The 22147-nt window shown below is 35.8% G+C and overlaps 3 protein-coding genes and 2 long non-coding RNA genes across 5 annotated transcripts; 3 read left to right on the top strand and 2 right to left on the bottom strand.

The window, feature by feature from the left end:
* The first annotated feature begins 1132 nt into the window (after positions 1-1132).
* LOC116288309 (uncharacterized) lies at positions 1133-5770 on the top strand. The gene is made up of 3 exons (XR_004196168.2): positions 1133-1509; positions 1656-1697; positions 5636-5770. It is a non-coding gene; the product is annotated as an uncharacterized LOC116288309 (long non-coding RNA).
* Positions 2985-10909, bottom strand: LOC116288306 (dolichyl-phosphate beta-glucosyltransferase). Its single transcript, XM_089039008.1, has 11 exons — positions 10810-10909; positions 10492-10672; positions 9339-9385; positions 9168-9236; positions 8908-9000; positions 8576-8689; positions 8135-8197; positions 7860-7943; positions 7026-7093; positions 5612-5697; positions 2985-3530 (listed from the first exon to the last, which is right to left on the bottom strand). The coding sequence occupies exons 1-11, from the start codon at positions 10894-10896 to the stop codon at positions 3412-3414; spliced, it is 1011 nt and encodes a 336-aa protein (XP_088895134.1). The 5' UTR covers positions 10897-10909; the 3' UTR covers positions 2985-3411.
* A 933-nt stretch (positions 10910-11842) lies between these two features.
* LOC116288321 (pleiotropic regulator 1) lies at positions 11843-17202 on the bottom strand. The gene is made up of 11 exons (XM_031695096.2): positions 17170-17202; positions 16960-17066; positions 16460-16754; positions 16030-16122; positions 15407-15556; positions 14946-15047; positions 14763-14855; positions 13776-13894; positions 13546-13685; positions 12842-13035; positions 11843-12603 (listed from the first exon to the last, which is right to left on the bottom strand). The coding sequence occupies exons 1-11, from the start codon at positions 17188-17190 to the stop codon at positions 12544-12546; spliced, it is 1374 nt and encodes a 457-aa protein (XP_031550956.2). The 5' UTR covers positions 17191-17202; the 3' UTR covers positions 11843-12543.
* Positions 17203-17638: 436 nt separating this feature from the next.
* Positions 17639-18852, top strand: LOC148906202 (uncharacterized). Its single transcript, XR_016121533.1, has 2 exons — positions 17639-17907; positions 18486-18852. It is a non-coding gene; the product is annotated as an uncharacterized LOC148906202 (long non-coding RNA).
* A 319-nt stretch (positions 18853-19171) lies between these two features.
* On the top strand, positions 19172-22022 carry LOC116288289 (uncharacterized). The gene is given in 5 exon segments (XM_031695054.2): positions 19172-20067; positions 20069-20217; positions 20470-20650; positions 21120-21215; positions 21561-22022. Coding segments are annotated over 5 exon segments (1653 nt in total). The 5' UTR covers position 19172; the 3' UTR covers positions 21893-22022.
* The last annotated feature ends 125 nt before the right edge of the window (positions 22023-22147 follow it).

The following is a 22147-nucleotide window of genomic DNA, read 5'->3' on the forward strand; positions in this document are numbered from 1 at the left end:
ATGTGACAAGAACATAGATTTGGAAATGATTATTATCGAACTTAAATTGAATTAGTTTTTTTTATTAGTGGTGAAATACTGTCTAAATAATGGAATCAGTAAAAAATAAAAAATAAACGCTTTTCCCATAACATACATAGTATATTCAAACAGATTAGGACTGGTTCTTCCTTAATAATAGCAAAATTTTCATTTTTAGAAATCTGGAATTTCTACTTTGTACGTTCTACTTTTGTACTGAACAGCCATTTAAAGTTCAGGGCCAGCTCACAAGGCAAACTAATTTTTTAAATAAGGCTTTCAACTATTCCTTCTCCTTCTTGTTCCTTTTGGTGGACTGCCTTAAAGAGTCGTGCACAATTTTTTCAAAATGCTGCAATTTTTTAATGTGTTTTCAGTTTCGCTGGTAAAATAACCCCACGAATTTAAACCTTTTACTATCATGGTAATTTAGGTCATTGCAATAATTTAGAAACTCAGAAAGTCTCTGGAATGAAACGATTTGAAAGTCGAAAAGTCATATAGGCTAAGCCATGTCTTATCGTTGTTTATGTGGTGCTGGGCGTGGCGCTCCTTTTCTTTTAAATCTAACTCTAGATCGTTAGTATAATCGTAGCTTTTTCGACGAGTTCTTGGGCCTAAAACTGTAGTCAACTAATATTTCAGTTGACTGACATATTTTAAAATGGTCGAAGACGCCGGAATAGGGAAAAGAAAAGAGTGAAATACGAAGATTTTTTCATTGTTTTTCGTTACACTAAATATCAGGAAAATTGGATGCATTCTTAAATGAAATCGACCTTTTTCCGACCATTTGCATCTCTTTTTTTCATTCAGTGATGTTTGGTCTTCTGAGCCGATAAGAAAAGGTCGATCTTAGCGCTTGTGTATGATTTCCAAGGAGACTAGTGTCTTTGCTAGATAAATGCAATGTGTTGTTATCAATGAAATCAGTAAATGTGGCGCCCTCCGTCCCTTCACTTCTACACTACATTGACCACAACTTACATCTACAAATTGGTTAGTTGTAAAGTCCGTTGGAAACTGCAAGTAAATTCACCTTGCAGCTTCCAATACCATTTTCATGAAAACTGTGTAAAATAATTTGTTTGTTCACTGATATAACTAAAATGGTCGCTATTGCGGATGGGAGTGAAAGACCGCCATTTGCTTTCCACAACAAAAAGTGCGTATGAATGCAACGAACGTATAATGAGCTACACGCTTTATATTTCTGTATATAAAAGTACGTTTTTGTGGTCGAATGATGCGATAATTTATAGCAAACACAGATAAAACCCATTTCAACAGAAGAGATAAACAAACTGGCGCCAACCACGTGAAAAAGAGGGGTTCAGGTCGGTGATAAGATCTTTTTTGACAGTCTTATGCATGCTTCTGTACGTTGTATCAGTGAGACTAGCGTGATGGTATTAAGGACCACTCTTATTCGTTTCGTCCTAACTAATGACAAAGTGTGCCTAGATGGATGCTTACTGACAGAATGTAGTAAGTACACTAGAACTGCTTTCTACGGTTCATAGTTGATCTGGCTCATTTTTTACGCGACTTGAAGTTGTGAAAGGCCCATTGGTCCTCTTCTTCAGTCGTTTCGTACAAGGCTCGTAATTTACCTATTACACATCTTCTTATAGAACTGTATTGTCCAAGAACATGATGACAAAATTAAATATGAGGTATGAGGTAGGCTAAAACAGCGTGAAACTTTTTAATGCTGCTAAATTTTTTATCAGTTGCATCAGCAGGCATCGGACTATTATAAAGTCACAATGAAAATATCTTGGAATTTCGTAATGAACAAGAAATAGGAATTCCTGTGTTTAAGATGTACGTCTGACTGCGTCAACCTAGGTTTTATTCATATGATGTAGTCCACTCATTTTCCCGTAAAAAAAACTGAAAATCTGCTACTGTTCTTCGGATCACGAGATTTCACTGTCCTATTTCTGCTTCCTAAGTTCGCCCACTTTCCCCAAAGCTGATTAATCCTGTCGGTTCATCAATAATATTGTCATTTGCATGCTATTTACTTCTGTGTACTAAGTCATGTACTTCCAATACAGATAGCCATTATAAAAACTAGACACTCTATTGTATCTCATGTCATGCCCAGTGGATCTATAAGTTGAAAGCAATTTTACTAAAAAAATACCCCAAGACCGCCTTTCCTATATCGAGTCCCCGTCTACAAACAATTATGCGTGTGCAAAGCAAAGCAAACACCACAAGCTTTGTGAAAATTGAATTACGTTCACACTTCAATTCTCTTCTTCATGTCATCGTTTCTCGTTTAATCTATAAAACTGAACCTGAAAACGTGTAGCATCAGCACCAATTTCAAAATTATTTTTACTGTCATGCCGAAATGAGTGTTATTTTCAAGCCCTGGTGTGTTTGCTGTTTTTGAATGAGAGATAGGGCTGAACAAGTGAATTTTTCATCCACACAAGCATCTTTTATATCACCAGGATTTGCGACTACACGAAATAGCGTTTTGTACTTCAAAATCTTCCATTCTCGTTTTTCACCAAAAATACGAATTTAAAGTGTCAATGCTCGCATCCCTGTTACCTGTCTAATAAAACTAGTACAACCTCCGTGATTTTAAAGCCGTCTTTTTTCACTAAATCGAAGCAATGAAGTCTATCGTTCACACAAGCGTCTAGATACACAGAAGGGACCGAAGCATTCTCCATTCCATTTCTCCGTCCGCAGAAGAAGAAGAAAATGATCATGCCTTTTTAAAGTGAAGTTTTAAAAAACTTCAGTAAAAATGCTTACCAAACACACTGAATACAAACTCGTATAATGCTTCTTAAAAAAAGAACAATTTTTCACTGATTTTTGATGTGTATGTCAAAAAATCATGGACTGCAAAAAAAGAAAAGAATCATCCATGGATAAACGCAGGTATCTTAGAGAGGCGTAAAATGAATGAAAAACAAAAATACGTCTATAAAAAGTACAGTTTTATGAAACGAAAATGCAACAACACTAAAAACAATAATCGAAACAAAAATTATAAGGCAAAAATTTGTCCACAAAAAATAAATAAACAAACAAAAAAATATACCATTGAAGTGCGATTTTTACTTTTTTTGTTGTTGTCAAATTCGTGTTTATTTATCGAATTCATCGCGTTGAAATATCATTCTTTTTTACAATTATAGCCTCCATCGGAGATTATGCTGAATAACAGCGTTAAAAACATGCAAATAAACTATTAAACAAATAGAATAGTTATAGAGATAATACTAATAATTTTTGTCAGTGACAATTCCATCCATAGTTCACTAGAAAACTGACTTTGAATTCCTTTCCTTTCTCTCGTTTTTGACTTCACTCAAATTGGTCGAGAAGTGATGCTCATGGAGTTACGATGGTTGCTCTTCACTGGGTTTTCAGTTTAACTGGGTCGATTTTCCAAGCGTTTAAGACGTAGCGAAGACGAATTAGCAGCAAATCCTTGCCCATTTGAAGCCAACTCCAGAAAGGAATCATTTTGGAACCTTTAGAAAAATAGAAGAAATTACATTTAGAAGTCCCTTAGGTAAACGTTGAATATGGTGCTCATAATTGTACCGAGAAGAGAGTGGCTATTGTCCATATAGTACGTTTTTAAGAAAGTGAGTTTGTTTCGGGTGTTTGTCATTAAGTGATAAAGGGAAAACGACTTCGAAACGAAATGACATTGAATTCCTCAAAATTGTACTGAGAAGAGAGTCAAGGGATGGCTTTTATCTATATATATATAGTACGTTTTTAAGAAATTGAGTTTGTTTCGGGTTTTTTTCATAAAGGGAAAACGACACCGAAACGAGGAGTTTAAACTAAAAGGTATTTCTATACGAGAAGAACAAAAAAACACAAGGATTCAAAAAAATTTTTTACACTGAGTTCTTTTTTGACATCTTACGCCGATGAAGTCGTATGAGAGTAGAGCTATTTGTTAGTACTCTACTGTGCTTTGCTGAGTTTTTCTCCGGCTTCTCCGGTTTTCCTCTCTCCGTAAAAACCAATTTATTTAAATTTCATTTGGATTCAGTGGAAAAAGAAACAGTAAGTGAAACTGATACTAAATTGACATTTTTACTGTTTTAGAGACGAAATTTTATCGACAATTTTGTTACATTTCGGTATGAATACTTCATTCGGTACGTTCTACAAAAATAAAAATAAAGCTCCTAGTTTTTACGAGGTTGGCACTTAATAGTCAGTAGCTAGCAAACTTGTGGCCCTCATTCAATGATTTCAATTGGAATTTAGAAATTGATTTTTGCGAAGGGAGATAGGGAAACCAGAGAACCCGGAGAAAAACCCTCGAAACGAAGGAGAACCGACAAGTAGCTTTACTCAAATACGACACCGAGTGACAGAAATTGAAAATATGAGCTCAATACTGCCAGTGCTTTGGTGTTCTTGAGTCCAGCATTAGTTTTTAGCCCAACAACAAGCAATTTCCACATATATTTTAGTTACAAGTCCTGTGTTGTGAGGGTCTATATTTCTCACAAACCTCTAAAATTATCTAGTAATTTTTTGCAATAGCGATCGCTTCTCTAATTGTATCCAGAATTTCCCCCCTTTTCCCCATTTTGCTTAATTTTAAGCCTTGATTTTTTAGCGTTTGTCTAACAGGGAAACAGTTGATGAAGTATAGGGTGTGGCAGCGGTAGGGCAAGACAATCACATTTGCTTTTTATGCTTAATTAGGTCATAAAAGGCCTATTTCTATACTCAGTACAACGTATACAACGCAAAAAAAACCCTGCTAAATTCCAATTGGAATTCAGTGGAAGAAAAGCCTACTCTGTGGAAATGCCACTGTTAACCATTTTTATTTAACAAAAACACTGATTAATTTTAAAAAACTGTGGTTTTTCCGAGGTGCGGGTTCGAGTTGAGATCATTCTATAAGCCACTCTTAGTTCTTGAAACACAATAGGGAATGATAATAAGGAAATATAAACAAACAAAAAAAACAACACCAATTCAATTTATACTCCTTCTTAGATGGTTGGGACGGGTCAAGAGAAGATCTTTCTCAATTGAAAGTAGCATATCCAGTAGGACTCACTAGAACTGGGACTTCTACTCTGGTATCTGTAGTATCATTGTTGGATCCCTCCAACCTACATTAGCCCTTGCCAATGCCTTGCTAATATCCTTCAAATGTTGTAGTCTCAGCCCTCCAACTTATGCTTTATGCATTCTAGTCTACTATTTTTTCAAATCCAAGCCCCCTCGAAGACACTTATAGGGGTGGTCCATGGTTCTTATACCTAATGTTCCATAAAGAATAGAAATTACATTGAGCACTCCCCAAACCCTTCCCCTACTCACACACACACTCCTCATCTCCTGTCCATTACCCTTAAACACTCCATCTACCCTCGGCACTACCCTTTGTATGCTCCTCTGGCCCTCAACACTAGCCTCACACACTCTGAAAGCCCCATACCTCCCTATCACAATCGTTAGACCCTCCATACTACTCTTGCACACTGCTCAGGCCCCCCTCAGTTCCAATCTTCCTCCCCCCTTCCTAGGAGGAAGGATTGAAGTATCATCACATACACATGATTCCTACCATCTATTTCTGTCCAATTCACAGCTACTTCATCTATATGGATGCCAAGTTGCTGAGCAATGTAAAGAAGTTCTACATCAAATGCCCTGTGAACATCACAACAAAAGCATAAAATTACTGGAATGAACTTGATCCAATCATTCATAGATGTTTTTTTTCCTCAAAGCCATGCACTCAAAAAAAGAGTGGAGGACTATGAAAACAGAACAGGAGATGACGATCATCAAAGAAAATTTATTTCATTTTTACCAAAAACTTATAAGAATAATAAAGCAATTGTTTTGAAAATTCACAAGTTGAAACTTCCTTCAACCAGCCAGGGGGGGTAGGTTGGGTGGCTAGCCACCCCCCTTTGGAGAAGAATAAAGAAGAAGGTATTGTAAAACCTAAGAGGAATGTAGCATAGGAGCCCTCCTTAAGATCATTCTGGATACACCACCGTTATAGCTACAAAGGCTTTATATTGTAGGGAAGTTTCACGCTGTTCCTAGACTGATATACTGCATCGTCTTTTATCCATGTGAATATTGGTGCTATCGGCAAAACAATGGGATACCGGAATATACTTTCTCACCATGGAAATGATAAAATGTGTAAGTCAAAAAGAAGTCAATATGTCATGAATAAAGTCAGCATTGAAAGATGCCTTTTTATTGTGAAGTAGGAAATTTTGGGTCATATTCCAAAACTTGTGTTCTCCTTCTGCTACCTGATAATTGTGTACACGTAGATGAATATTGGTGCTGTCGGCAACAAAGTTGAAAAGTGCAATTAACGAAAACAAGTCGTGGTCCTAATGGTGTGGTAAACTAACCATGGAAATATCTAGATCCTATTTCACCAAACACCCAGTCTAGACTCGCTCTTGTGTGATAATATCTAATGGTGTAGATAGAGACACGAGCAGCTATAAAAGCTCTATAAATTAGTCTTAAGATATAACAAATGGATCTCTACGCCCCTCAGTATCAAGACAAAGGTCAAGGGTAGGAAATTATTTCATGGATAACTCTTCATTGAGGCATGAATAGAACAGGAAAAGATCTTGAAAGCAATATACTATTCCAGTCTGTCTGCCCAAATGGAAAATGCCTTCAAGCAGCAGGGCAATATTGATATCCACTCTATTCAAAATTAAGACCCCGTGGGAATTGTAGTTTATAATATTTCTTTTGTTTCTTCAATGGAAAAATGTGTATCTAAAAAATATAATTTTACCCTATTATTTCAATTTCCCATGATAGAATCTACTTCAAAGTTGTTCACATATTTCTAACTGTGGGAAAGAAGGGTGTATCAAATGGTTTGGGAGCTAGCCCCATTTTGAAAATCCCACATGGATAGTACCGGTGAGAAAACAACAACCAGTCAAAAATGTATTTCAGCTTATTGATTACAAAAAAATGTCCCTTACCATCTTTCCACATGTAGAGCTGTAAATGTTAGAAATGCCGCTGGTCTTGAGAACAGTTTAAACCCACACTGCATATACAGGATAATGAAGTTAGGCAATTAGCAATAAAAGGATTTATCCCTAATGAAAATTGTATCAACATTTATAAAGTAGACCAACGTGAAGTCCTGGAAATCAACTACCCCATATGGTTGATTTTCTTTTAAGTATTAGATTTCAAATTACGAAGAAAGTAAGAAAAGACCAGTGGGATGCTGTATTCATAGCTAGTCTGTTTGACAGATACTCAAGGTTAAATTACCAAAAGATTCACATGGAGTAAAAATTAACCAGAATATGATTTTTTATTTTGCGTCTGGGAAGGTCAATATCAGGAAAATTATTCAAAGGCTTTTGGACAATAAAGTTGAACAGATGGACTGATGCGAAACAAGATTCCATTTATAGCGGGTTTTGATATATCATATAACAGTATAGGATTTGATTAGCAAATGGATTTTAAGTGTTATATTCTCCCCGTTTTTGATGATTAAACAGTTACTATGGAGAGGAAGTAGCTAATTAAGGAGGGCTATAGCCTCACACTTTTTTTCAAAATTACGACCACTAACTTTTCATTTTTCAATCGCCAACTTTTCGTTCTGTACGTTCTATTCTGCTATATTTTCAAATTGAAGCCCATTTTTATTGGTCATGAATTCATTACTAAGTAAAAGGAGAATGACAATTTAAAACAGTTTACAGCAAATCCAACCCTCCCCCCCCCCCCCCCCAATAAAATATATATCTTGCCTTGAGGGAACTAGGGCTGCAGATATTTAATAAATAAATTACCTGAGTATCTTTGACTCCTTTCACACACAGAAACCAAACCAGGAAATGGAATGCATACATTAAAAAGTTCCTAAGCAATGATCGCTACAATAGAAAAAAAATGTTAATTTAAGCAAACCATATGCAAAAACATAATGAATCATTAATAATAATAATAATAATAATAATAATAATGGTTTAATCAATAGAATCCACGAGGTGGCTCTTCTCCTATTGATGAAACTATCTAATTTACAATAACATACACACAAGATAAATTTACGAAGTAAACTTACATGAGCTACAGCCTCTTCTTGTAAATGAGCTCTTGATCCAACTATTATGGCTGATTTAACTCCCTAATGTAAAATAATGACAACAAATGTGTATATGTTAGTGAACTGTATTGGAGTCAATGTCTTTGGAATACCTGTGGACACTGTACCACAGGAAGCCCACCATTATTAACACAACAAAGTTAAATAAATTTGATTTTTGTATCTATGACATTTGTCAATGTGATGTACCAGTTGCTGCATACAACAAGTACAGTAGGGAGAATGAAAGAAATGAACTGGTATTGCCTTTGGATACTCTTTTGGGGAAGTGGGGTGCTCCTTTTTGAGGGGGAGTGGGTTGAGGGGTGACTTTGAAAGAGGTAAAAACATATTTATAAAAGTTAAGACTATTATTATGGTGGGCATAGAGTCTATGAATAAATTGCTTCACAAACACACCTTTGTCTTGACCACTTCATTCAGTTTATCATCTAATCTGGTTAAATCAGAAAATTTTGTTGCACCATCAGCATCAACCATCAAGATCTTTCGACCTCTGCTACTAAGAACACCCTAAAATATTTCAGAAATTCAATTTCAGCATAAATTTCAAATTTCAATTTCCAAACTGAATGTAGAGAAATTCCAGGTCTTGTTTCAAGGTTCAATAACTTCACTAACAGTGGTATCATGTACAACCTGATAATGACTAGCGGTAATATTAGCTTGGGACTGTGTAGGTATGTAAAATACAACAAGTGAAGATGGTAAGTACAGTATGTGCCACTTACCAGTCTAACAGCTCCACCTTTTCCTTTATTCTTAGCTAACGTCAAAACTCTAATATTGCTAATGCCATATTTTTTCACATACTGAAGACCAATCTGATGATAGAAATTGAATAAGTTTTAAAATGACGAGCCACAGAGAAAGCTCATTGCAACATTCCACAATGTTTGTTCTTTTCATGAGACAAGACATAAAAACAGTTTGCTCGTGTTGTGCACATCATCCTAGTAAATAATTTCACTTATAGCATCTTAGTTATTACCTCAGTTGTTTTGTCTTTACTCCCATCATCAACAATAATGATCTCATATGTAAATGAAGGATTGGATTTCTGGAATAATAAATGCATTTTACATGAAAATTTTCATAATTTTTGTTTTCCCATGACCTTGACATTAGTTTTTTTTAAACACTACTAAACTAAATAATCTACCTTTTTTGATTTGAGATAACCCAGAGCTTCATCCAGCATAGTCGGCACTATTAATGAATAAATTAGAGTATTCATTTTACTATTTTTACTTCCAATACACAATTTCTATTATTGAAATAAGCTATGGATATAAGGAGATTAATAAAAAATTGTTGGTAGAGGATTTTGATGTAAGACTCAAAGGTGCATCCAGGGGGGGCAAAGGGGGGACTGAAGCCCCCCCTTCAGCACGAAAAAACAATGCTTTTTTATATTGTTTTCTGTTGTGTTGACTGGAAGAAACTCAATTAGCCCCCGTAAACTCAATTAGCCCCCCCTAAAATTTTGGCTGGATCCACCCTTGAGACTATTCAACAAAAAATTAGGGCTATAGTGATGGTACATTAGCCTCATTGAACTCAGGCTACTGAATAGAAACAGGCCCGTAGGCTACGGGGCGTGCAGACGCACCCCACTAAACAGACAGTTTTTGCATTTTTTTAAGTTTAAAAACATGCAATAAAAGCTATCATCATTTCAGCTGCTGTTCTGAAATGTTTGTTTTTGATGTATATTTAATTTTGAACAACGTCAATAAACTTTTCTATTATTCGTTCAAAATTAATTTAAAAAAAAAAAGATAGTTTTAAATATGAATAAAACAATTACATAACATATGAACAAATCGCACAGGAGGTATTTTGGCACTAAACATTTTCGAACATTGAAGAAGAGGTTTTTCAGAATTTTTTTTTAAAAGTACTATGATGTCTTTTCTCATGTGTATCCATTTGTGTCTAAAATAAAAGATTCATTTAATGGATGTGTACTCCACCAATCTCAAGATTGATCTAACATTATGGTAATGTAACCAAGAATACAAAAGCCCTACTTGACTATAATCACATCCCTTGAAAACACATTAGTCAAGAGCCATAACTAATGGAGATATCCCGATAAAAGGGGGAGAAGCTATATACTTAGATATCTTATAAAATTATGCTTTTTAGCAAATATACTTACAGGTAGTCAATAAACAATTCTTAAATAAAAAAATGAATGAATTTTGCTAAAAATTGAATTCATTCTTAAAATTTGGATGTAAGGAGGTGTAAATATTAAAATCAAAGTAGTTATTTTTTTGATGGTTAGATCGATCATGTGATGAGCTTACTTCTCTCCTCTTCGTTGTATGCTGGAACCACTATAGACAAGTCAACAGAACCTTCTTCCTCCATGAACGGAAAGGAATACGTGGCATTATTCTTGTTGGGGTCCTTGTACGTCTTTTCACTCTCAAACCGCCGTATTTCTGGTACTTTATTTGTTGTAGTTAAACGAATCATTAGAAGTCCCTGGAATATGGAATGATTTATGAGATATTTTCATAGTCAAAGCAAGGTCCAAGAAGTCGTATTTAGACGGCTAGTTTTATTATTATTATGAAGAAAGCTGAAGTTTATTATGCACTACAATTTTAGTTAATACTTACCAAGAATATTAGGCCTATAAGTAAAAGAATTGCAGAAGAAATTAGGGTCGATAGTGAGACACCAAATAAACTCACCACGAGCGCCATTATTCGATCTACAGTTACTGCTTGGTCGCCAAGCGATTGTTGTGTGACTGTCTTGTTACCTTTCTCTGATTTGATTGCGTGACAAAATAAAAGAAAGAAAAAGAAAGAAAAAATAAAAAAATAAAAAAAAGGCGAAAGAAAAAATAAAAGAAGTCTTTAAACTCTGTTTAAGTTTAATCTCTTTTACTTACAAATAAAAGTCTAAAATTGTTCCTCGTTGAAATTTCATTTATTTTCATTTTATGGTCTTCCTGTGGTTTGACTCTAAAAGTTAAAGTGGCGAAGTGGCTCCTAAACAATTTTTTTCCCAGGCTCACTTTTGATTAGGAAATATAGGAAATATATTTGCCCTATCTTAGCTGGCTTTATTTCGAAACATGGGTGTAATGTGTTGCTAATATGGCATCTCTTAACAATGCAACCCAGGTGTGAGTCCTAACCTGTCTTGGTTTTGTATGTGAGTCAGTGACATAACCAGGGATCTTGCAGGGGGGGTGCAAAGCCAATGATATGCAGAATCAAAAAAAAAAAAAGGTAAACAAAAAATAAGCAGAACCAAAATAAAATAATGGATGAGTAATTCTTAAAAATGCTACAACGTGCAGATGGAAAGTGGTCTTCATTTAATCAAAAAACATTTACATTCAATTTTAAAGCAAAAGGAGATAGATGAGCAGACCTTAAGCTTTTATGGGGGGTGCACTTGCACCCTGTGCTCCCCCTGGTTTACGGCCCTGTGAGTAGAGTTGTTTAACAACTAACAAATATTCATAAAATGTGTTTTAGCTCAATTAGCATAACCATAGCAACCATAATCAAATGCCCTTGAATTCCATTATCTTTTTGTGATTATACATGCACCCTACCCACTCGGCTAGCCCAAAGTTGCACATTGATCTGAAAACTCTGTGATAAAAAGCACATATATAAAAAGCACATACTAGGACACTATTAAAAAGATTTTTTTATTTACTTGATAATACTTTATAATGTATTTATAAAACTAATTTATACAAATGGGGTCAATGGGCCTTATCACACCGCGGCCATGTTTATTCTCATGAGAATAAAAACCTTTGTTTAACCTACATTAATTTATTTTCACACCCTTGTATGTGAGGCTAGCGTGGTAGAATCTATTGTTCCAACCAATATGGCTGTCACGTGAAAAAGGCCCATAAGATATAAGCTTAATATTTTTCCATATCAGACCATGTTCCTCCCTTGAGTAATGGATAGTCAGATATGAAAAATACGTTTTCTAAACTAAAAGCTTTAAGAAATATTTCATCCCATATTCAAACAGCTCAAAGTTGATTAAAAATAGCTGGTTACACTCTTTTTTTCAGCCCACTTCTTGTAGTACAGAAGTAATCTTCTTCACACTTGAATTATTCCATAAAACTTCCAAGGAGTCACCATGACAAATACTTAAAACTAGAAGACATGGTAATCTAGGCTTTTTAAAGTTCAGTAATAATTATATCAAGTACAATAAATCTCCCTAGTTCTGCATAAAACTGTACAACAGTTTTCATGGTTTTATATTACAATGTCTGCTAGTATTTATACATGTTTGTTAAAAACATGTAATTGAAATTCATCAGCAAAGCATCAATAGTAATATATCCTTGTAAAATGAATATGTTAATATCGTTTTCGCTTCAATATTTCAGGCTTCCAGTTGATAGGATGTGTTTCTTCACTCTGTACAAAAGCAAAAATGGTTGACATTAATTTAAATTTCTGCATTTTAGAATTTTCCATGATACAAAGTGTACATATAAAAACCTATTTATACTCTAACCAGCTTTACAGTAAATAACGTTGGTGTTAGGTTATAACATAGCGGGTCTGCAGTGAACTAAATAGTACGATACAGACACAACACCAGCACACGATACCAATGCTTTCCATTATATATACACGATATCCAACTACTTACAGCACTGTCATCTTCCTTGTAAATCTTAATAGTCTTGTCGACTTCACAAGTAATGAGTCTGCTACCACTCTGGTCGAATATCATATCATAGATGCCTGCCTCGCTGTCTAGAGATCCAGGTTGTGCAGTTCCCTGCACTCTCTGGAAATTATATCCAGTTTTCCAGTCCCAGAAGTGCATTGTGCCATTATCACCTTTAGATCAAAAGATAAAAACTCTATAGTCGTTGTTGTTGTTAGTGGGGGTGGCAATGTTGACTGTGCGTGTGTGGGGGTGTGTGTGTGTGTGGGGGTGTGTGTGTGTGTGTGGGGGGGTGGGGGTGTGTGTGTGTGTTTGTGGGGGGGGGTGTGTGTGTGTGTGTGTGAGAGGTTGGTATGAGAGATGAGAGGGGTTGTCAACATTTCCTACAACCTACTTCCATTCTAACAGACTTATGGACATTCCAACCTAAACATGCTGAAGCTGTGATTGATGATCAGTGTTGTGATTCTATAGTAAGTTTTTATGACAAAATTGGTACATGTGGGTTTAACTGATTCTAGTGCAGAATTCACAACATCCACTGATTTAATAAAAGATTACTACTGCTTCCCCTGGATGTGATGCTAACCCATCCAAGTGAGAACTACAGTACCATAGTCAACCCACTGCACACTGGCCTAGTGACTGGAGCTAGCCTAGTTATTAAATTAACAGTGACGTACCTCCTGAGACCAAAACATTGTCAGAGTTGACTGCCAAACAGTTGATAATAGCATTGTGTCCTTGAAGATTCTGTAAGAAATTACCATCTGGAAATTGCCATATTTTTATATTGTCAGGTGACGCACTTGCAAATGTGAACCTAGTGAATAAAAGGATTATTCAATTATCTTCCTCTTATTTCCTAATAATACAAGCAATGTAGAAAAAATAAGGAAAAAACAAGACTTACGAGTTTGGATTGAGAACAACAGCCCTAACACTCTTTTTATGATTTGTTAATGTTACTTTTGTCTTTCCTGCTGCTAAATCCCACAGCTTGATAGTGCAGTCATGACTTCCAGTGATAATCTAGAACACATCACGAAATATTACATGATAGGTCTTTTCTGAGTTGCATAAACAGGATGCATTCTGGTCTAGCTTGGGTAAAAACAACACCATAAAAGGTATGATGAAGATAAGATGTTTGTACCATAGGTATACCACTAGCAACATGTTTGCTATCTCAGAAAAAGTCTATGAAAACAGTGTTTTTTATATTTAATAGATTTATGACATAAACACCATCTTGATATCCTATAGAAACCAAGAAGCTTAATAATTTTGTGGGATGAACTGTTTCAGAGCTACAATCATTAACAAGCCATTTTATCAGCAAGCCAAAAACCCCTTATCTCTGACAGACTGATGTAGCACAATATATACGAGAGAATTCAGATGTGTACTAAACACCCTCCTGCCTACTGTGCAAGTAAGAATTATTGAGGGCTTCCTTAATATTGATTGGCCGTCACGACACAACATGGCTGTCTTCGTGTAATAGTGCAGAACCTTTATTAGCAACAACAGTATTTTTTCATATACTGTATTAACACAAAAAAACCCCTAGGAATCAAATTTAACAAGTCATGTGGTTCTCAGGACCTGAATAGTAAAATCCAACAACGATGGACTTATCTCACTTTTTTCTCATTCCTTGGCATGTGCCATTCCCTAGAGTATCATTTCATTGTTTGATAGTTACACAACAGAGTACACATGAATATGGATACAACTCAAACAAAGAATTTTCCCATCAAAAAAAGTAACACATGATCTGAATTGGAAAGAATTATGCTTACTACTCAGATTAGGTCCATCTTTACATTTAACTGAAACCAGATCTACATTTGTTGAAAGGGTTCAAAAGACTGTTTCTATGAAAAGTTGTACTAACCTGTGGTTCAACACTCTGTGTCTTAACCGTGGCTACAGTATTGGTATGTCCTGATAATGTATGGATACATGCTTTGGTTCTAATGTCCCAAACCTGATCAAAAATAAGAATAACAATGAGAAACTTTTAAAAAAATATTTTTGCACCAATAAATTAAGATCTTAAAAACTTTCCGATACAAACCCTTGCTGTTGCATCTCTTCCACAAGAAACAAGAACATCTATTGTAGGGTGCAAATCAAGAGCATGGACTGCACTCAAGTGGCCATGGTAATGACGAATAACCTAATTAAAAAATGACAGAAAAATTATACATTATACATTCAGCTTATGGTGATTTCTTAAATATTCCAAATTGTGATACCAAAAACAACATACGACAGCCATACAGACAATAGAATAATAAGATTAACAAATTTGATTTAAAATGTTTAAGAGTCAACAACTGGTAAGCCAACTTTAACAGCAAACCAATAACCTAACTCTCATGAATCACTGTAACACAATATATACGAGAGAATATAGATAAGTTCTAAACTCCCTCCTGCCTACTGTGCACCTATGCCAACAAAATAATGGGAAAATCCATGGACAATGAAAACATTTATAAAAATTAAAACACAATTAACAGATGCATCAAATACCTTATTATATTCTAAATCCCAGCATTTTACTTGCTTGTCTTCACCACAAGAGAATAAATAGGGGTGTCTAGGACTGACAACTAAACCACGCACTGTACTTATGTGTCCTGTTAGTGATAGCTTTAACTTTCCACTACCAAGTTCCCAAATCTACATGATCAGACAAAAATTGGTTAGCCTTGAAAATAACAGTGTACAGAAGTATTTATGGTATTATCGTATTCAAGGAGGAGCTGTATCAGAGCTACAATCATTGACAGGCCATTTTATCAGCAAGCCAAAAACCTTATCTCTGACAGACTGATGTAGCACAATATATACGAGAGAATTCAGATGTGTACTAAACACCCTCCTGCCTACTGTGCAGTTTACTACTTGGGGATACTTAACTGATATAAGACCAATGGCCTCTTTTCAGTCTAGTCATTTTAGACCATTTCTCATCTCTTGGGAATAAACTTGGGTACTTGCATCAGGGTTTAAAATAACAGCCAGTCATCTGACATCTAGCATTGAAACTTCTCCAGTCAAATCTTTGATTTTGCCTGGTCGTCATGACCAGCGACTAGCTGGTGATTATTTTAAGCCCTGGGTATAATTATTAATTACTGCATGCCACTCACTTTTATAGTTCTATCTGCAGATCCTGTAGCAAACCATTGATTACCAGGCTCAACAGAGACAGACCTCACCCATCCTGTATGACCACTAATGACCTAGCAATAAGTCACGTAAAAATTAAAAATCATTATTATTGGTGGTCATGATCAGCTGCTGGCAGCCATGTTAACTTTGGGGTGCAACCACATGACTCAAAATCCCTTACGATATGAATAACAATGAAACAGCTACCATCTTGATTGTGAGTGATATAACATGCACCCCAAGAATATGGCAGGACAAAAGAATCCCTATACTCTGGTGAAATAAATTCTTTCTTATCTGCTGTCCAACATTGCTGCCATCATGTGACTGTGCAAAGCTTCTATTGCCATGGCAATAACAGGTTTCTTATACACCATGTATTGTTACCCGAGTTTACCAGACACTCACCCTCATCAGCTTCCATGGTGGGTGCCACTGTGGTTTTGGTAACGATGAAGCCTTGCGTTGCTGCATTATTGCTGTTGATGGCTGCTGTTTAGTCCCGCCACCCACAGACACTAAAGCCCTGGATATTTTTTCATCTCCCTGACTTGATGGGGGGATTTTGTGTAATGCAGTTACCAAATCAGTTGATTTCTTTTCTGGATGTGGTTTTAGATGTTCTGTTGTGTCTTTGGCTTGAACCATGTTTTTTACAGCTTCATATTCGTCACGAACTTTGCAGGCAATCTTTGCTTTCTCACTAAGAAAGATTACCAACACGTTCAGCATGCAAAAAATCCTTAAAATCCTCAAGTCTCAAGTCCAATTTTTGGCTTTTCAAAAATTGTTTTAAACTAAGAATACAGACCTTAGGCTTTCGAAATGATTGTGGTATTTTATAGAATTAGATCGAACAAATAAAACAGAGAAATTCTCAATTTTAGATTGATTTAAGCTAAACTTACCATTCTTCATGCTTGTCGACTGGCAACGCGTGGTCATTAAGAAAGAAGTCATGGGTTCGCTTTAACGAGCGAAAAACAAGCGTATGAACGGAATGCTTTACAATATCCTGTAGAAAGATCAAGAAAATATCCAGTTTAACCCTTAATTTAAGAGAAAAGACAGTAATTCAGACGTTTAAAGTTGTTTTTTGGACATCAACTCGTACGTACCTCGTTTGCTCCAGTCGCCATATTGGAATCTTGAAGCTTGTTGCGCAGGCGTCAACCACAGGGAGCCCAATTTGGATAAAAGTTCTTTAAACAATGAAACGCAAATATTCCGAAATGAAGACCCTTTATTGAACTTTTTGTTCTTGAGTGAGGACAAGAAAGTGCGCTAATATTTCTTTTTATGCGATTTATTTTTAAATACAGTCTTTCTACATAGGAATGACATAGAACAATATGGGGGAGTCATAACGGAAAACAAAAGCGCGCGAAAAAATATTACTGTTATTTTGCTTGATTCTTTCATTCACTATCAAGCTATCTTCAAATCAAATGCAAAAAGTTCAATAAAAGTTATTTCCCCCGGATTTTATTAGAGTTGAACATTTTAATCTAAATTGGGTTCCCTGTGTGTCAACTAGCCGCAAGATTTCCTGGGAAGAGAATCTCACTTTCCCGCCATAACAAAACACCAAACAATTTGGATTTTACAGTATTTTGTTTTATATTTGGATAATAATCAATCGCTAATCCATATTCCCTTTAAAATTTATCCTGCCGATAAAAGAATCTGGTGAGATTTTTAGTGAAAATTTTTCTAAACTACTTGTGGTATTAATAAGGTATATGCGTTCGATCGTCTCGATCCTCGTGTGTCAAACCTGAATAATATAAAAGGATGGATGAAAAGGAGGTGGAACGGTTTTTGTACCAGATATTTTCACAAAGCGACGATGCAGGGTAAGAAATCCAATGATACCGTGTTAGAATACACATAAAAACACGCGAATTCCTTGTTCTATGCCTATTAAGTAAAGAGTTATGCACAAGTTATTTGAATCTACTTCTCCTCATATCTGAGTCCAGCAAAGTGCAGCTTTCTCAGCCAGATACAAGGGAGCTTACCCCTAACATTCTGTCCGATACTGCAAGGCAATCAGTATCACTAACCTGGGTTTCAAATGACTGATGCATAAAAACATGAGAATATTTGAACATGCTTGGATAAATCGTTAAAAATCAATGGTGCCAGTGTGGTAGTACACTCGCATCTCACTTCTGGGGTCTTTGGTTTTATTCGTAGTCTCATAACATGTACTTAGAGTTTTTTGTGTCTCTCCCTTCATTGGAGAGGGTTTTTCTCCAGGTTCTCTCAACAGGAGCATTCCAGCCCCCTTCTATATATAGGAGATCCCCCCTCCCCCCGAGCAAGACCAACACACTAAATTCCAATCAATTAGCTTTGCCCTGACATTGATCAATCATGAGTTTGTTTAAGGTTAACAGAAATTTTTAATTATAATTACTTATCAACGCAGGACTCATACTGTGAAATCTCTTCGCAAGAAGTATTTAGAGCACATTGACCAGGACAGCTTGGAACCAGAAGACAACAAGAGGTTTAAAGCTGTTGTGCAGAAGGTTTTCTTAGTATATACCAATAATCTTGAACATGAGGCTAGCTGTAGTCAGAGTCAAGGTATACATATCCAAGACAATAGACACAGGGCTGTAACCAGAACTTTTACAGGGAGGGTGCACATCAAATGAAATCGGACCATTGATCGTTTTTTATTACCAACTCAGTGGCTGTAACCATAACCAGGGATCTTGCAGGGAGGTGCACAGGCAATGATTGGCAGACCCAAAAAAAAGAAGAAAAAAAGGAGATAAATGAGTGGACCTTAAGCTTTTATGGGGGGTGCATGTGCACCCTAGTGCTCCCCCTGGGTTACGACCCTAAGACAATAGTTTATTTAAACACATATCATAGTGGAAGCTATCAGCTCATTAAAACATGAACATGTAAAGAATAAGAAAAGCAACAGAAGAATAAGTAAAAACAACAGTATAGGGGGTCAATCTAATGTGGGAGGAGGGGGGAGGGGGAGGTGGTCAAGAGTGACATGTGTTGGCTCTCACATCTGGAGTCTTTAGTTTGATTCCTGGACTGAGCAGCATATATTTTCTACTTATAATTATTTGGTTTTCAGACTCAGGACAGTATGACGGGTACGACCAGTGAATCTCCTAGAAAATCACCAAGAAAGATTAAGACCAGAGACAGAGAAAAAGTAAATGATAATGACCACAGGGTTGAAGACACTTCTACTTCTTCACCGTCAAAGGACAGACAGGGAAAGAAAATGAAGGATGAAGGTAGCCCAAAGAGAAGAGATGAAGTAGAGTCTGAAAGTGAGGAAGAAAAACAACATTCACAAGGGAAGAAAAAAGCTAAAAATCCTGAGAAGGATGAGAAGGATGAGAAAGAGATTCAAGATAGTCATGATGAAGAAAAAGAAAAAAGAAAATTGATAAGTAAAAGAAAAGCAAAAAAGGGCAAATTTGGAAAAGATGATGATGAATCTCCAGTATCATCCGGTGATGAAACAACGACAATTTCAAAGAAAAAAAGGAAGTCAGTCTTAAAGAAAAAATCGAAGGACAAAAAGCATGATATTTCAATATCATCTTCCAGTGAGGATGAATCCATGCCAAAGAGGAAATCATCAGCCAAGAAGGCAGCAAAAAAATACAGAGACTCTGATGATGATGATGATGATGATGACAATGATGATGATGATGATGGTGTTGAAAAGAAAAAAGGAGCAGAATCTGTCAATATTTCCTCCTCAGATGATGAAAGAAATAATCAAAAAAGTAATCAAGCAGTTGAAATCAAGTCAGATTCCGACAATGATGATGATTTGCAAGTGACGAAAGTTGAGAAAAGCCAAGCAGCTGATTCAGATATTTCATCAGATGAAGATGACAGCCCTGATAACAAAGGCAAGGAGTCAAGGAAGAAAATTGAAAAGAAACAAATACAAGAACTAGAAGAATCATCAATAGATAGTGAGAGCTCTGATGAGGAAGATAATAAGCATGAACATGAAGGAAAAGGAGGGTTTGCAGAAGAAAATAAAGAAGCAAACACGAGACTCAAATGAATCATCAACAGAAAACTCTGACAAGGAAGAAGAAACAGAAAGCAAGAAACATGAAAAGAAAAAGAAAAGAAATAAGAAAGATGAAAACAGAAAGAAGAGAGTGAGTATAATGTAAAGTACTCCAATATGGGTGGCGTACATGCTTTTCATGTACCCTCTTGTCAGTCTTCAGTTTCCCCCACCCATAAGATCTTCCCTTTTTATAAATATATTTTTATAAATTCTCTTAGTATCTCTTTATTAGCCGGTACTCTCTTTCTCTCCTGGATCTCTTCCTTTCTGTCCTTTTTACAAAGATATTTTCAAATGTCTTTCTCCATACTCACTATTGCCACATTTATTTTACTTACAGGAGAAAGAAAACCAAAGTGGTCCTTCTGAAGAAGACAGCCATAAGTTAAAGAGTCTAAAGAGATACGTCAGAGCCTGTAAAATTTTTAAGAATTACAAAAAGCTGTTTGCTGATTGTAATTCGATGAAGGCTAAGGAAAGGATTCTTGAACAGTCTTTACGTGATGATACCGGGATAGAAGGTAAATCCACACCAACAAAGTCAATATTGAATTTCTCTCTAAGGAAGAAATATGCAAGTACATTTTGTATTTACAAAAAGTAAAAGAGTGCAAACAATATATCCGTGACAAAGTTCACTAACAAAATTGTACGAATTAGTGAGAAGTTTTGTAGGGCTAAGGTCTACTGAGGTCTACTGAACTTACTAACTTGTGCAAATTTGTGAAATTTCTTACAACGTTTTAAGCGGATATATGGTATACACGCTATCATTATCACTCTCTTTTGGCTCAAATCGGAGCTCAAAATTGCCACCCAAAGATCTTCCACACAGCGAATGTGGATGCCAACTTGAATTGGCTTTTTCTCTGAAAGGGCAAATCACGACCTTATGCACTCTATGTGCTTTCTTTAAAAGGAAGGATGAACTATTGATATTTTTTCTTACGTTGAAATACTTCGATTCTGATTTTAAAAAAATTACGATAGGGAGAATAACGTTGGAAAAATGCAAAAAGTTTTCACAAGCGAAGGAAGAAGCCGATGAAATAGCAGCTCTGGACACCTCCAACATCCTTACACATGGTAAGTAAGGTTTCTTATTATTATCCTACTTTTGACAAACAAGGCCTTAACGGTTTGGTCACAAGAACTTAAAAAATCCGAGTTCTAAAATTCACGAACAGCATACCTTCAAATTTTATCAAACTTAAAAACAACCTCTTGCTTGATTAAAGTAAACTCACAAATGGAATTAGAATTTAGCGTGTTAGGTTTTGCTGAGGAAGAAAAACAGGAGAACCCGGATAAAATCATTAGAATCAAGGAAGAGGTTTTTAACTCTTCTCACATGTTATGCACAGCCTTGGCCACTAAACCATGTATACGTAATTGCAAAATATGAATTTTTGTCTCTGCTGTTTTCAATAGAAGGCGGAGGCCGAACAAGACGAAGTACCAGACAACCAGTCACCAAAGCCGCACCAGTGACAATACCATCCCCGCGTACTTACAGGAAAAAACTGTTTGGAAATCTGAAGGGGGTCGTAGACAGTGAAGAAAGCGAAGAAGAAACAAAAAGACAAACTATATCCGATGACGACGACGATGATAATTCTGTGAAGGTAATTTCCGATGAAGAAGTGACCAAAACAAAGAAAAGAAAAACTGCCGATGACTCAGACTCTGAAAGAGAAGTAAATACAGCCAAAAACAGACTGAGGCTTGTGGTCGATGAAGACGATAGCGAAAATTCAAGTTAGTCAATATTGAACGAGAACAATTGACCAGATAAGTAAACCCAAGACATTAAAGATATAAATCTTAATTTAGTGGCATTATATTATCGGACAAATTTTAAGAAAACAAAGGGAGTTTATTGCTAAAATATTTTTAAAAAAGCCATTCCCATGCGTTTTCAATCAATTTATGATTTTTTCAGTTTTTAAAGATTTAGGAAATTGAGTGTGATATTATTTGGAAATCAATACTTTTTCAAACCGTTGTAAATAATAAAA

This window comes from Actinia tenebrosa, unplaced genomic scaffold (assembly GCF_029948245.1).
Source record: "Actinia tenebrosa isolate PJP-AT-01 unplaced genomic scaffold, QUT_ActTen_1.0 PGA_scaffold6__47_contigs__length_16458017, whole genome shotgun sequence".
NCBI lineage: Eukaryota > Metazoa > Cnidaria > Anthozoa > Actiniaria > Actiniidae > Actinia > Actinia tenebrosa.